The following is a 16,709-nucleotide window of genomic DNA, read 5'->3' as shown; positions in this document are numbered from 1 at the left end:
TCATCTGCCCTTCACCGTGAAAAGATTTGCATGTTTTCAGAAGGAAAAGAAAATACTGAAAGAGACATGTTAAAGCCCTGTTAAACTCCAGGGAAGCACTTCACTGGGCCACAATGGTTCAGGCAGGTCCCCACTTGTGCTGCGTTACTGTACTACTGACACCTGGAGTGGTAGGAGATGTGCACGAAGTGAGCTCCCACCCCAGAGGCCACACCCAGACCTTGGCAGAGGACGGTGATTATGAAAGAGGTCTTTTTTTTTTTTAATTTTTATTTATTTATGATAGTCACAGAGAGAGAGAGTGAGAGGCAGAGACACAGGCAGAGGGCGAAGCAGGCTCCATGCACTGGGAGCCCGATGTGGGATTCGATCCCAGGTCTCCAGGATCGCGCCCTGGGCCAAAGGCAGGCGCCAAACCGCTGCGCCACCCAGGGATCCCATGAAAGAGGTCTTAATCATTCTCTGCTTGTATCTAAATGTCAGCGGCTTGACTCTCCCATCTACTGAAACTTAGCATCAATAACTGCTCAATGAGCCTTCCACAGAACCACAGCCTCTTTCCAGGAGGCATGCAGCAGTGACTTCCAACAAGCCTGCAGTTCCCTACCGCTCAACTGCAACATTCAGTGACAACACGGGGCACCTGGGTGGCTCAGTGGTTGAGCGAGTACCTTCAGCTCAGGTCTCAATCTTGGGGTGCTGGGATCCAGTCCTGCATCAGGCTCCTTGCAGGGAGCCTGCTTCTCCCTCTGCCTATGTCTCTGTCTCTCTCTGTGTGTCTCTCATGAATAAATAAAATCTTTAAAAAAAAACAAAAACAAAACCCAAACCATTCAGTGACAATGAAAATGCTGGATGACGCCCCCATGACTGCTGGAGGTGTGGAGTATTGATGAGGCACTTGGAGTCACTCAAACCCCAGAGAAAGACTTAGAAAGGAGAGGGGCACAAAACCTCTGCAGGGTCTTGCAGGTGACTAGTGCAATCATATAGCATAAGGGCTCAAACCTGACTGTTCATCAAGAATTGAGATCTGTCCATTTGTACAGGTCACACTATTTCTCTTTTAGTCTTAATGTGTGTGGTATCTAAATTATATCCTTCTCAACGCATCACACCCACGGTGTTTTCTGATCCACGGAGGCCTGCCTCCACCCTCCTCCCTTGGCACACATGCTCTCTTACCCAGACAGTGGATCCCATCGCCTCGGTAGCCTTCTGAGCACTGACAAACATAGCCACCTTCAGTATTGATGCACTTTGAGGAGGTAGGAGGGCAAATCGTGATGCCCATCTCACATTCATCTATGTCTGTGGGCAAAATGATGAACTAGTGAAATATGTAGACAATCCCAGTATAAGTGAGAATCATAGGAAAAAGAAGTATATAAGCTTGCAAACAATCATTCAGCCACTTACAGATACTATTTGGAAATTTAATGCAAACTCTGCATCTTGGTCATAAAGTTCACTTCCGAATCAATTTTTACAGATTGCTTAGGTGTCTGATCAGCTAAGTATGGGTAAATAAATCACATTGTGCCAGAGTTTCAGACTGTAAGAACTGAGATTTTTACAGTAATCACTAACGAAAATTTCAAGGCTATCAATATAAAATGGAAAACTATCCAGCACAATCTACTTATTAAGCTGAAACTTATGACCTAAGATTTTAGAGGGAAAAGTTGTTTTTATTGGAATTATTGAATTTGTGAATTGACTCAAATTCAGATTCATGCTTTTGAAGCTAATTATAAATTTTCCTCCTTACTGTCAACTGCATACATTATGTAATTTTAATATAAACTCACTGTAATATAACAACATATTATCTATTTCATATACACTATATGCCATCCATCATCTTTTTAGCTAATATCAAATAATTTTTTTCAATCCTGCTGATTACATAAATCCCCTGGAGCTTTTGAATCAGTATTATCTGAAAGAATGTTTCTGGTTCACTATTTTCCAGATATTATGTGTATTGGCCTTTGCTCTTACCAAAACATAGCTTTCCATCCCCAGTAAATCCTTTCAAACACTGACATGTGGCATTTTCTCCCTCTGAAACACACTCAGCCCATGTACTGCATCCCACAGGAGCACAGTCGTCAGCATCTGCAAACAGCGAGAACCCCATTAGATCATTTGCAGACCTCCAAGGGAAAATGGACTTGAAAGTTTTCCAGCACTTCTTTCTGAGTTCTGGGACAGGTTAACCTCCAAATAGAAATAATTAGTTGACCTGTAAGCTATATCTATATTAAAGGACCTACAAGGTGCACCTGGGTGGCTCAGTGGTTGAGCGTCTGCCTTTGGCTCAGGCCATGGGTCCTGAGATCGAGTCTCGCACCAGGCTCCCCAGAGGGAGCCTGCTTCTCTCTTTGCCTATGTCTCTGCCTCTCCCTCTATGTCTCTTGTTAATAAATGAATAAAATCTTAAAAAAATAAATAAAGGATCCATAAGCCATGTGTTCCCATTTATATGCTCTCAGTAAATCTGTAGTCTTAAAGAACTATTTGGTATTCAAAGAGCCCTGTGTGAACTTGTTTATAATTTTTTTTAAAACATTTGCAAATTTGAACTATAAAATCTCCAGGAGTAAAGGGGCTCAAATATTAACAGTTTTGTTTATTTGAGAATTCCCAACCACCATGACATACAATAGGGGTCAAGTATTCTTATCCCCCAAAGAGACATAGACTAATATATAACAAGTCGATCTGTGTACCAACATGACAGAGGTACAATAAATAAGAGTTTATTACAATCAAGCAAGATACAATAAAAAGACTTATTGTCAATTTACTAAAATTATGTTTCATATATTACAGAATATGTATGTCACAATGTATGTTTATTGTCAAGATTTATGCAGTGACTTGCAAACCTCAAGGCACTTTTATAAAGTCATGAACCATATAAACTAAATGCTGTAAATGGACCATTTTATTTCATACTCCATTGAAATGCAAATGCCCCAGGGGACAGAGCTGCATGTTGAGGCATAAACATGAGTAAGTTGGTTTTTTTTTCCCCTTTACTACTTATGTATATAATCATTCTCCAAACGCCACAGTTGGAGTTGGGGGGATCTAATATACCACAGCAGGATATAACCTATCATCTCACTATTCATTGGTAAGTTTGCTCATCTGAGTATAGAAGAGGTAAGAGAAGTCTTCTAAACTTGCCCGTAAATTAAAGAAAGTTAGATGAGTAGGATTCAGATTCTATGTGAATGCAGTTACGTTGGGTAACTGCATTTGATTTGCTTAGCTGTTTGAGTAAGATTTCTCTTGTGGGAACACATGCCCTTCATTCTTGCTTGGTCATCTCTCACTCATGACTTTTCAAGATGGACAAGTTCAGACTAAATCAATTATCCATTTGATTTGGCATTTATTTGGAAGACTAGCTCTCAAGTCACAAGGCTGTTCAGCATATGGTGGACAGTATCCAATTGCCCAAGACATTTTAAATCACTTGCAGAATTGCCTTAAATTAGAATATGATTCAGGATTTATTTGGTAAGTTGCAAATCCCAAGGCAGTTTTTGCATAATGAAAAGCAATAAATATGCAGTTGTAGGGGGAGATGGGCTATAGCCAAAGTGCTCCCTGTCACAAACTAGCTCTGGAAGAGACAAGTGCCTGGGCTTCACATTCCTGTTCTCTAAATTACATACGGGTGACAATTTTTGTCCAGTCTACTTCACGTGATTATTGTAAGGACTTGGAAAAAATGATTAAAAAAAAAGACCTGACAATAATAAATTTTATATGTATGTAAATAAGGATGATAAAGAACAAGAGTATTGTGACAGTCTGAATCAGAATTAGACTTACTTGATTCAGATAAGACTCGGAAAAGACTCTTGGGCCTATTATTTAAACTAATAAAATGAATTCATTTAAAAGTACCTTCTACATGCCAGATCCTAGTGAGAACAAACAATACAGAGACGGAGAATATAGACAGGGGTTCTGCTTCCTTGTGTAGTTATTGAAGTACAGGTGTGATAAGCATGCTCAAAAAAAACAATACCAGGTTCTAAGACACCTGAAATAACTCATCTCACCTGCTTAGGAGACTAGGAAAAGCTTTCAGAGCGAGAGTATATTAAGCTGAGACCTGAAGGATACACAGGACTTGGAAGGGTGTAGAAAGAGCACTGTGGACTGAGAACACAACATCTGTCTGTTACAGGCAAGGCCAGTGTAACTGAAGCCAGCCAGAGAAAGTCAAGGACAGAAAGGCACACACTGAGGCTGGTGAGGTGTGTAAGGACTAGTTCACCAAAGCCCAACAGGCTGTGTTAAGAACTTTAAGTTTTATTCATGAATTTAGAACTCATTATTTTAGTAAACTCGACAACAAAACCTTTTTATGACTGAATTTCTTTGCCTTGTTGGATACAGATCTACTTGCTATATACCAGTCTGTGTGCCTCTGGGGACTAAGAATATATTGATCCTAACCTAAAATCTATTATAGATTTTTCAAATTCTTTTTAGCATAGACACTTTAAGTGAAATCTCACTACAAAACATAAATATGACCCCTTAGCATAACACGAGTAGAACAAAAACCTCATAGACTAAGACAAAATAGAACACAATTCAGATATGGAAAAATGAGGTAGTTTTCACAAAGACAATCACTTCCATCTATTCTGCACAAGGTAGAGTATAGTTTCATGTATGAAACAAAACACAGCTTATTATACAGTATACATATTCCAAATCTTTGGCCATCTCATCACTCCCCGATCCCACCCATGTGTCTAATTTACTGTCATTCATCTTGGTCTTTGAATCTCCCAAACATTAGTCCTTCAAAATATGCTCTATGAACCTTTAAGGATCCCTAGCAACTTTGAAATTGTTCTCAATACTATTATTTATATTGTTTATAATAATTTATTTATATTGTTTTAGTCTATCATTTATTTGTCTCTACTCATACGGTGAACTTCGAGAATAGGGCTATATTTAGCTCATCATCATATCCACAGTGCTTAGCATAGTGTATAGCAAATAAATAATCACTAAATGAGTAATATTCCTAATGTGCTAATGCTTTCCAGACTTTTTCTTGACATGAGTTAATTATTTGGTCATGATTTTCAAAAGTCGTTGGTAAAGTCAGTACCTTAATATATCTTAGTCTCAGTTTTCAAATCTATAAAGTGATGGGTTGTGATAAGAATCAAATTAGAGGGGCACCTGGGTGGCTCAGTTGGTTAGGCTTCTGACTCTTGATTTTGGCTCAGGTCATGATATCGGGGTTGTGAGATCAAACCCCATATCTGGCTCTGTGCTCAGCAGGTAGTCTGCTTGAGGTTCTCTCTCCTCTCCCTCTCCCTCTGCCTCCCCCTGCCCAACTCCCTCTTTCAAATGAATAAAGAAATCTTTAAAAAAAAAAAAAGAATCTAATTAGAGGGTATAATGCCTGGTAACTCTAAAGCTCCATAAAAATTATTATTACCAAAAATATCCACCTCTGTGCTGATATTTTATAAAAAATCATACCAATAAGTTCTTTTTTTTTTTTTTTTAAGAGAGGGAGAGGGAAGAGGCAAAGGGAGGGGGAGAGAGTAAGCAGGCTCCACTAGGTGAGGAGCCTGATGCAGGGCTCTATCTCACAACCTTGATATCATGACCCAGGCCAAAATCAAGAGTGGAATCCTTAACCAACTGAGCTACCCAGGCATCCCTGTACTAATAAGTTCTTACAGGGAGAGGTGAGAAGTCTCCAAGGTCTTGTACACAGACAAAACAGTCTGCAGACCACAAAAGTTGGATGAGCATTTTAAATGTATCTAAGGTCTTAAAGGGGAGCTTTCAAACTTCTTTTTAGACACAGACACTTTGTTAAAATAAAATCTTAGTCAGAAATATAAGTAAATAAAATGTGTCAATGTAGAGCAGCACTGATTACAGGGTAGAGAGCAGAATGAAGGGGTGAGGTTTTCAGAAGTTCCAGGGCTGAGTGAAGCCCACTTTGAAAACCACTGACCTCATGAGTGAATATAGAGTATACAAGAATTAGGCTACCTCAAGTTGTTATATACTGAACAAATTATTTAGCATTTTGGTGATAAATGTGCAATATAGAAGAGAACAATTCTAACATTTGCTGTTTGTAAACTTGGAGAAGCTGAGGCAACCAACCTATATTGCTTCCCAGTTACTATCTACTTTTCACACTAATGCAAGTATAGCTAAATGGGCTAAATATCAAAATTACTAGGTATGGATGGGGATGGACTCAGTCAAATCTGTCCGGTCTTATTTTTTCACCTTTGTTTCCAAGTTAGATTTATTCAAAGAAGTTTCCATTCAAAGATTCTGAATGAGTAAAGTTCATGTCCAGTCTCCTATGGGGCCATCTTCCTTGGGCACATGATTCAGAAAAGAAGAAGGACCAAAGTTTGAGTCCAAAGTTTGGCATCAGGAGTTTTGTGTAGATTTTGTCAAAGTTAGAGAGCTAAGTCAAAATTCTGATTGGTAAGATGGAAATTGTTGGAACCAAACCTATATTGGAGAATTCCTTATTCATACCTGACACCATGATTTCGGCCACTAGCATATGCTGAGATTCTGTAATGTTATCTTCAAATCCTTTACTTCTGGGTAAGACATCCCCTGGCGTTACGTGATTACTTAGATCTGCTTCACTACCTACTGAAGGTCAAAAGATACAGAAAATACAGTTAATTTACCTTATATGATTCAAGAAGTTTTGTTTTTTTGTTTTGTTTTGTTTTGTTTTGTTTTTTTGATTCAAGAAGTTTTGATTTAATTTACATTATAGCTGTTTGTTGGCTGTAAGTTCAGACTTACTCTTACAGTAAGAACATTCAGAGAAACTAGCAGTGTCTTGGTGACTTAGAAAACCTTGCCTGCTCTCCCACACCCTCCCAGCTTCACTCTGCACTTGGTTGAGGGTTGGGGGAGCCAGTGGGCAAAAGAACAGGACTCTTTTAGGTACTGGCAAAACCAGTAAGAGTAGAATAACAAAATTCTTATGCACATAATCAACTCACAGTCAACAGCCACAATTACTAAGGACAAATTAGTAAAATAATCTCCCCAACCTGCCTTCCATTTATACTCCTTCTTCCTTAGGCTGCTTTTGATACTTATTTTAACTTTATTTTACCAGTATTTAGAAATATGGAAAGGTATAAACAAGCCATAATTTAATAGGTATGGGACCTATGCAAATCCCCAGTACATGGGAAAATTGGATCCTCTAAAACATTAAGTGTGTTCTGAAAGCGTGGTCAGTGAACCCCCGGGTTCCCATTGCAGAGTTCATAAGGTAAAAATTATTTTCACAAAATGTAAATACATGTGAAATTAGACATTAGGTAAAACTGTTGGTGCCTTAGCATGAATTAAGGCAATGGCACCAAACTCAACTAATAATCACATTCTTCACTGTACACATTCACACACACACGCACACACACTCTAGTTTCACTTAAGAAGAACCATGATGAAGTAGTAAGAATTATTAATTTTTTAAAGTTCTCAACCATGGCATACTTGGCTTTTTAATATTCTATGCAATGAAGTGGGAAGTATATCTAAAACACTGCACATTCAGAAGTTACGATGGCCGTCTGGTTGTCGGGGGGGAAAAGCACGTGTGTACTCTGAGCTGCAAACTGAAACTGGCCTCTTTTCTCATTAGACATAATTTTTACTTGAAAGACTAAGTATGTCATAAACACTTGGAAATTTGGCAAGCATTTTTTCAAAAATAAAGTGAGTCTGTTGTTCAAGAAAAACAATTGGCAGTACTTATTGCCAATGATAAAATTTCAACTTTCAAGTGAAAATAAAATTCTGAAAAATTTTTGCCACCACCATGACCTTGATGAAAATCCCCAAACTCAAAGACTTGTCTAATGAATTGACGGTAATAATTAATAAATGTGATTTGTATGTGTGTCACACTTGGAAGATATGCGCAACTCAGCCAATCCGTATGTTCAAATGACCAACATGATGCCACAAAATTATGCACTAGTAAAAGAGCCACTCAAAGTACAAAATAGACCACTGGATTTTAATGTAGTCGGTGACAAAAGTTTATTGATGTGGCTTCAGATTCTGCACTGCAGCTATGGCTTAAGAAACTATGACCCGTCCAGTTCTGGCATAGTATCATCTAAAAAGGCTATTAAATTATCAATCCTCCCTTTTCCAAATCCATGTCTGTGTGAGGTCAGATTTTCTTCATATCCTTCAAGCAAAACAACACAGCAACAGATTTAACATAGAAGCAGACATGAGAATCCAGCTGCCCTATATTAAGCCAGATATTAAAGTTATACCATAAAACAGTGCCATTATTCTCACTACATGTTTTTGTTTTAGAAAATAGTTATTTATTTCCCTAAAAATATGCTATGCTTATACATATGGAATATTATTATGATTTTAATATATACATGTTTAAAAGTTTTAGTTTTAATTTCTAATATTATTGATAGATATAACCCACTTTAACAGAAGTTCTTTGGGGTTTTCTATCATGTTTAAGAATGAAAAGGGGTCCTCGGGGCACCTACATGGCTCAGTTGGTTAAGTGTCCAACTCTTGATCTAGGTTCAGGTTATGATCCCAGGGTTGTGGGGTCAAGCCCTGTGTCAGGCTCTGTGCTCAGTGGGAAGCCCACTTGCGGATTCTCCCTCTGCTCCTCCCCCTCTCACGTCCTCTCTCTCTCTCTCTCTCTCTCTCTTACACACACACACACACTCTCGAAGATAAATAAATCTTAAAAAAAAAAAAAAGAGTGTAAATGGGTCTTAAAACCCAAAATATTGAGAACTGTTGTTCTAAAGCTACAATTGATAGAAAATTCTGAAAATCCAAAATAACCAATTCTGGTCCATAGATAATCAATCCATTGTTTGCTATTAATCTACCACCTAATTTATACCATGCCTACTAGATAAATGAATTTAAAAAACATTTTTAATACAATTTAAATTCTCTTTGGTATGAAGTTATCAAGGGATGAATTCAAAGACTCCCCAATTGCTTGCATGCACATTCAAGGTAAGCAAATCAGCACTACTGGTTACACATCACATTTGATTTCCTTTTCCATCCTCTTCCTCAAAGTCATATTTAGTTCTTTAAACATGGACCACAAGCCTTCTCAGGCTACATTCCCTACACTTATTTACTATTCTAAAGTTATTTACTACAAAGGACTTTGCTTTTCACATTAAAACCAGTTATGGAAAAAAAAAACCCAGTTATGTGATAGGAGGATCGTATGTGATCACCTCTAAAATTGAGGCCATAAAACATCTAAACAAAATGTCTCTGATCATTATCTGAGGTGGTAAAATGCTGGCATTTATTTTTCCAAGTTTGGGCCACTCCATTGTAAGTGGGGGGCCAAAGGACTGGAACCTAACATGTTGAATATTATCATTTGTTCATTTTACTAGAGGAGGTCAATTGAATTTAGTCTTTCAAAAGGAGACCAAATTCATCAGAGAAAACAAACAAACGAAACAAAAAGACTTGGCATCCCTAAAAGCAGGGAAGCTGGGTTTTTTTTGGAGGGGAGGAGGTGCAGAGGCAGAGGAAAAGATGGAATCTTTAAGCAGACTCCATGTCCACAGCAGATCCCAGGGTAGGGCTCGATCTCACAACCCTGAGATCATGACCTGAGTTGAAAGCAAGAGTCAGATGCAGAACTAACTAAGCCACCCAGGCGCTCTGAAGCAGAAAATCTTTTAATAATACAAAATACTGAAAATCAGCAATAGCACAAGGATTGATAGAGAACTATATTCCTGAGCCAAAGTAAGATAATTTAGCCATATAATTTATCATCTTACCTGCCGGTATCTGATGGCCATTCAGAGCCAGACACATTTTCCCATCTGGGGCTTTCACAAAACCTTCACGACACAAACATTGAGCAGTTCCAAACCTCTCTTTGCAAATATGTTCACAGCCTCCATTTTGATATAAGCAGGGCTGTGCTCCTTGTGGGGGAAAAGAGGTACATTCACAGATGGGCTTGGAGATTGAAAAAGTGCCATTGGTACAAACCACAGCATTATAGCTTTTGGGGAGAGAAACTCGGTGTATCTAAATGGAGCCTATATCAAGAACTATTTCAGGAGAGTTCCAAACAGAGCCAGTTCTTGGGTAAGTTCAGAATGTTATTACCTTATGAGTATTTATTGAATATAGCCAGTACTTTTGTTCAAGAAGTTTTTTAGGCAGATATAATCCCTATTTCCTGACTCATAATCTAGTCAAACCAACAAAGAGCAATTCAGAAGGAGGTTATTAGAGGACACTGGAGGATGCTCACTCCCTGGCACTCTCAAGGGCTAGGAAAAGGCCCCAGAATAGATAGAAGCTTTCGCCTCAGGTGTCTAAACTGTGCCCCGCCCCATCCCCACCCTCAGTGCCTTTAACCCAAGGAGTCTGTGAAAAGGAACAATTAAGTAGAAGCTGGTCAGGAGAAGTAAACATGAGAATGGGGAGACAAAGCCCAAATTCACTACCAGATGTCTTAGTTTAGACCCAACCCAATCTCAGGAAATCTTAACATCTACCCAAATTAATGAGAATTGCAATACCCCCCTCCGCCTCTCACATCAAACAATTAAAATGGTTATAGATGCCAGCCTAAGAAAGACTGTGTGACATGGCCAGTGTACCTGGTTTTGCCAATGGATGAACTACAACCAGTGATGAAGGCTTCAGCATGCTGCCTCGGAGACGTACCCTGTTTTTGCCAGTCCTCTTGTCCACTCTTATTATTGATGGCATAGTCCAATCAGAGAACCACACGTGATCCTCAAACACGGCCATAGCAAATGGGTGACCTGGAAGCAGTTTCAATCCATTACACACATCTTGTCTTTGCCATGAATATTTTTAAAAGAACAAGGCTTACAACATGCTCACACGATTCCTACACTGCAGCATTCCTTTCACATAGCTGCTAAGCAAGATACTTGCGGCTACCTCCACCTGCATCACGGAGAACCCACACGTTGAGGGAACCTCGTCTTAGAATGGGAGCCTGGTGGTAGGAGGTCCCAGCGTTGACACACAGCATCCGCAGAGTGGGGGAATGTGGGCTATTGACAGAATGTCAAGGAGGGGGAGGCCAGGGTGACAATGTTTCCATGTTTGGTGACTTGGTCACTATAGGCTAAGCTTCAGTAAGTTATTTTATCTCTCTTTGCATTAGGATTCTTGCCTTTTGAGCAGCAACAATAAGTGATAGACTAAGTTGCCACTGGTTGTTGCAAGGATCTTTAACAATTTGAAAGAATTGAGTAATAGTGTCTCCTTAAATTCCCATCTGCAGCAACACATCTCCCTGCACTGGATCCCTGCACTGGATCCCCGCCTCCTTTCCCCATCTCTCCCGTTACCTGGTATTAGTCCATTGGCCTGTCCTCCTGGGCTCATTCTTCCTGTCTCCTCTCACACCTGGTTCTGTCAATTACCCTTCTCTTTTACACCTTCATTCTCTTCATTCTACTAGCTTCCTTCCCTTAGCTCATTAATATCCTCATCTTCTTGGCTCCTCTAGCTTCTTTTTGTCTTTTTCCTTCCCTTCTTAGCCAAGCTGTTTAAAAGTATCTATTATCTCCTGCCTCCATTTTCATGGCTCTTATCAACCCCTAAGTGGCTCTTCCGACCCCACCTCAACTAACCACCTCTCCATGCCCCTGGAACTGCCCTGATAAGATATTCAAGTATTTATAGTAAGCAGGGAAATGCTGTAATACACTATCTCAAGTGGTTAGAGGCTAAAGCTGCAGAGTCCCACATTTGGAAGCTTTAATCATGTCCAGTCACATTTCCCAAGCCAGTTTTTTTTGTTGCTGTTGTGTTTTTTGTTGTTGTTGTTGTTGTTTGTTTGTTTCTTTAGCAAATGAGCAATGGATTTAGTAGATTAGAATGAATGTCTCCCTCTTTTGGCAGCAAACTCAAAATCACTTATCCTGGGGACAATGAGTCTCCAATCATCATTATTGACCAGGGCCATTAAGATGCGTTTTAGTCTCTAGCCTTTGTCCCTAACTCAAGCAATAAATGCAGCAAGGAAATTTTTTTATACAGCTGTGAGGTGTTTGGTTTTTGTTTGTTTGTTTGTTTTGTTTTGTTTTGTTTTGCTAAGGCAAAAAAGATTTAACATAAAATGTATCATCTTAACCCCAGTGTGCATTTCAGTATTGTTAAGTATCTTCACTTTGTTGTGTAGCCCATTTCCAGAATTTTTTTATCTTGCAAAACTGAAACCGTATATCCATTAAACCACAACTTCCATTTCTCATTCCTTTTAGTCACTGGCAAATATCACTGTATTTTTTCTTCCCATGACTGTGACTAATCTAGATACTTCAGGTAGATAGAATCATATGTATTTGTCTTTTATGATTGGCTTATTTCACTCACCATAATGTCCCTAGGGTTCACACATGTTGTAGCATGTGTCAGAATTAGCTATGGTTTTTAAAACCTTTAAAAATTTTTTTGTTTTTCTCATTTTTAATTTTGAAGTATACTTGATGAGAATTAGTGAGAGTTTTTCAACAAATCCTCACACTAGACATAATTTTCCTTATGTTTTTAAATAGTAGAGCCACAGTTGAATGTTAAATAAAAAATTAGTTTCTTCAGGGGCACCCGGGTGGCTTAATCAGTCAAGCATCCATCCCTTGATTTTGGCTCAGGCCTTGATCTCAGGGTCATGAGATTGAGCCCTGCATCAGACTCCACAATGAGCATGAAGCCTGCTTAAGATTCTCTCTCTCCCTCTGCCCTCTGCCTCTCCTCATCACCCCCACGCACACTCTCTCTCTCAAAAAAAAAAATGAATGAATGAATCCAATTTTTTCTCTTTAAATTTTTATTCTGTGAGTTTATGTCTTTATTTCACCTCCCTTGCAAAATTAAATTTTAATGTAATATATTATTTAATTTTATTTCAATTCAATTAATTAACATATAATGTATTATTGGTTTCAGAGGTAGAGGTCAGTGATTCATAAGTCTTATATAACACCCACGGCTCATTACATCATGTGCCCTCTTTAAAGTTCATCATCCAGTTACCCCGTCCCTCCATCCTGTCCCCTCCAGTGACCCTCAATTTCTTTCCTATGATTAAGAGTCTCTTATGGTTTGTCTCCCTCTCTGATTTTGTCTTGTTTTATTTTTCCCTCTCTTTCGCTATGATCCTCTGTTTCATTTCTTAGATTCCACACATGAGTGAGACCATATGAAAATCGTCTTGATAGCTCAGTCCAATAAGCATCTGCCTTCAGCTCAGGTCATGATCTCAGGGTCCTGGGATTGAGCCCCGCATTGGGCTCCCTGCCCAGGGGGAAGTCGGCTTCACCCTCTTCCCTCTGACCCCCCATGCTCTGTCTCTCAAATAAATAAATAAAATCTTTAAAATAAATAAGTAAATAAAAAATGTTAGTTTAATCCTTAAATCTTTACATTAAAAATTCTGAGTTAGCAGCTGAGAAGCCACCACTTTTATGCCAGTAGATGGCACTGTAATGATGGAAATGGTCACTTAGATATTTTCATATCAAATATTTGATAACTGCTTTTAATAGGAAGTTGTATTAGTCACATATTATAGCACCACAGAAATTATTCACTAAGTATTTGCTATGCTTTTTGGTTTAGCATATGGTATCTTTACATTCTGATTTGGATAATTCAAATCCCTTTATACCTCCATATAGCGAAGCTATAATTTTCCATTTATTTGGGTGATGTATTTTTTTAATAATATATGTCCCCACATCCCAGGCTCCAGGACTTCACAGGAACCATTTTTATTTTACTCTCTACTGTATCTCTACTTCCTAAAATGATTCAATAAATATCTGTTAAGTGCATGGATGAATAAAGTCTATGATCTTAGATGGGCTTATGATTTATTGTAAAGTATACTTTTAATTTTCAAGGAAACTTGGAAGTATGCAAGATTTTCAGTTTTACTTATGACCTATTTAATGTATAATACAAATCTAGAAATTCATATCTTCTAAGCCAAAAAGAATGACAAAAATAAATATCTTATGCGGATTATTAGTCAGCTTCTTCATAAAAGAGATAGACTATATTTTTGTATCTTCTCAACCAACCAGTTTCTGAATCTCGGAAGCATCTTCAACATCTTTCTGGCTCTTGTGCTGATATTTAATCTATGACCAAATCCTCTAAATTTTTCGTTCATAGTAATTCTTTTTAATACTCTAATCCTCCATTCCACTTTGAAATGGCAATGTTCTATCTCAGGCTTTCATCAACTGTTGACTGGACAACTGTTGGAGTCTCCTGACTAATTTCCTTCTCTCCAGATTTCAATCCAACCCTTATACTGTTACTAAGGGTTACAGTGAGGTGCCAGTCTTATCATACACATTTCCTGCTCAAGAACATGCAATGGCTTCTGGTACATTCAGTATTTCGCTCTCTGTCTTTTTAAAGGATTTATTTATTTATGAAAGTGAGAGCATGCGTGAGTGCACACGGGGAAGGAATGAGTGGAGGGGCAGAAGGGAAGTCGACTTCTCGCTGAGCAGGGAGCCCCACAGGGAGCTCACTTCCTGACCCACAGATGATGACCTGAGCTGAACCAATAGTTGTACACTTAACTGACTGAGGCACCCAGGCACCCCCAGTATTTCTCTCTCTCTCTCTTTTTAAAGATTTTATTTATTTATTCATAAGAGACATAGAGAGAGAGAAGCAGAGGGAGAGGCAGGCTCCATGTAAGGAGCTGGATGTGGGATTAGATCTCAGATCTCCAGGATCACGCCCTGGGCCCAAGGCAGGCGTTAAACCGCTGAGCCACCCAGGGATCCCCCAGTATTTCTCTGTTAACACTTAGCATAGACTATAGCATTTTAAATATATTTATGAACATACATGACATCCCATGAAAAATCGGAAAATATAATAGGAAAGAAAACTATATTTATTAATCTTTGCCTAAAACATAAGAAATGACAACAACTGAACCAAGTTCTTATTCCTAGAGAAGTCGTAAATTTTTAATATTTTCATTCTGATTTTGGGAAATCTTGGCAAAGAGAAATGATTATTCATCACAATGTTTTATCCAGTATTCCAATGTGAAGGTAATCTTTGTAGCTCAGACATTCCCAAAGAAGTCTGTCTCCATATCTCTCTCACAGGTGAGTGTATGTTTGTGCGTGTGTGTGTATGTGTGTGTGTGTGTGTGTGTGTGTATAAACACACTTTTTATTTAACACGCATCAACACTCAGGTCAAGATGAAGAAATCACCCATCCCAAAGTCTCACCTACATCGTTCTGGGCAAGTCTTTGGCGTTTTGAACCATCCAGATTGGCCATCTCAATCACAGACAGCTTGGTATCACACCAGTACAATTTGTCAGTTACATAATCAATCGTTATTCCACTGGGCCAGACCAGATCAGAGCTAGCTATAACCAGTCGGCCAATGCCTTGAAGGGAAGAACTTTCAATTCGTGGATTAATCCCCATATCAGTCCAGAATAATCTCCTTTAATCAAGAAAGCATACAACAAATAAAATTGCATGAAAAAATTCTTCCATTCTTTCAACACTGAAAACATCAATGTAAAATCATTTTAGAATAAACTGAAGTAGTACACCAAGGAATACAGAAAGTATAACAGTGTACATCGGACAAATAATTCTCAATAGCAAAAATTATCTTTTTATGTAGAGCATCTTGGACAGGTAATGCTGAATTAAAGCTCAGATCATTGGATAAAGAAGAAATTATTAGTTTGAAAAATTGTACTATATTACCAATTGAAAGTGTGTTCAAGAGCATATTCTTAAATTAGTGTTTCATGCTGCAGAAGGCAATAAAATCTTATTAGCCTGTTCCTTTGCTCTGCATATGTAAAACTTACTATATATGTAAAATTACAGCATAAAGGAAATAGCATATTTATCTGTTATCTAGTTTCATACAATGTACTCAGTTAATTTGGTTGATTTTAAGTTCCATAAATCAGATGCTGAGGCACATTTTTTGAGGTCAATATGGTTCATTATCTTTTATGCTAGTTTGTTTAGAGATGGTTACATTTTCACTTTTTTAATCACGTGGCTGGCTCCAAATCAATTACCAATTACTACCAATATATTATTTCCCATCACCCTCATAAAATTCCCATTATAAATTAAATAGGGTTAGTTTTTAACCCTTGTTTTTTAACAACTAGGAAGGAATTCATTATTCTACTTAATTCTCTAAACCTGAACCAACATTTGTCAACAATATGTTATTAATTCACAATTAGCAACACAGTCCTCTAACCTTCCGTGATTTCTTTTTCCAGTTGTCTAAATCTAGGAATGACCTATCATTAGAACTCATCCTATGATTTTTCTAAATAGAATTCATAAACCATACAATCTAAATACCATACTTTGCTCAGGAAAGCAATAATATAGATTTTTAAAGGAAGTAGTTTTATGGGTTTGCATCTATAGCCCACTTCTTTTTTAAAAAATTAAATTTGCTTAAAAGGAAGGTTATCTGAATAACAAAATGTTTATGTAAGAATAGAAAGTCAAAAGACATAAAAGGTTGGGGAAGTCATGCTAGTTATATCATTTCTGAAAGTTTGAACTAATCTCATGGATTCT

The 16,709-nt window shown here is 38.1% G+C and overlaps 1 protein-coding gene across 5 annotated transcripts in view; it reads right to left on the bottom strand.

Annotated features, from left to right (window-relative positions):
- The window catches only part of EGF (epidermal growth factor), a 93,930-nt gene that overhangs the window by 18,473 nt on the left and 58,748 nt on the right, over nt 1-16,709 (bottom strand). For 3 of the 5 annotated variants that reach the window (XM_072810305.1, XM_072810309.1, XM_072810308.1), the window contains exons 13-18: nt 15,365-15,588; nt 10,716-10,883; nt 9,879-10,028; nt 6,571-6,693; nt 2,005-2,121; nt 1,186-1,311 (exon numbers count right to left, since the gene is read on the bottom strand). In XM_072810305.1, coding sequence (XP_072666406.1) covers nt 1,186-1,311; nt 2,005-2,121; nt 6,571-6,693; nt 9,879-10,028; nt 10,716-10,883; nt 15,365-15,588 — 908 coding nt within the window. The remainder of the gene's footprint in view (nt 1-1,185; nt 1,312-2,004; nt 2,122-6,570; nt 6,694-9,878; nt 10,029-10,715; nt 10,884-15,364; nt 15,589-16,709) is intronic. The other 2 variants (XM_072810306.1, XM_072810307.1) reach the window with 2 other exon arrangements.

Source organism: Canis lupus, chromosome 33 (assembly GCF_048164855.1).
Source record: "Canis lupus baileyi chromosome 33, mCanLup2.hap1, whole genome shotgun sequence".
NCBI classification, from domain to species: Eukaryota; Metazoa; Chordata; class Mammalia; order Carnivora; family Canidae; genus Canis; species Canis lupus.
Note: the sequence above shows the minus strand (reverse complement) of the source record. Positions and strands in the feature narration are given on the sequence as shown.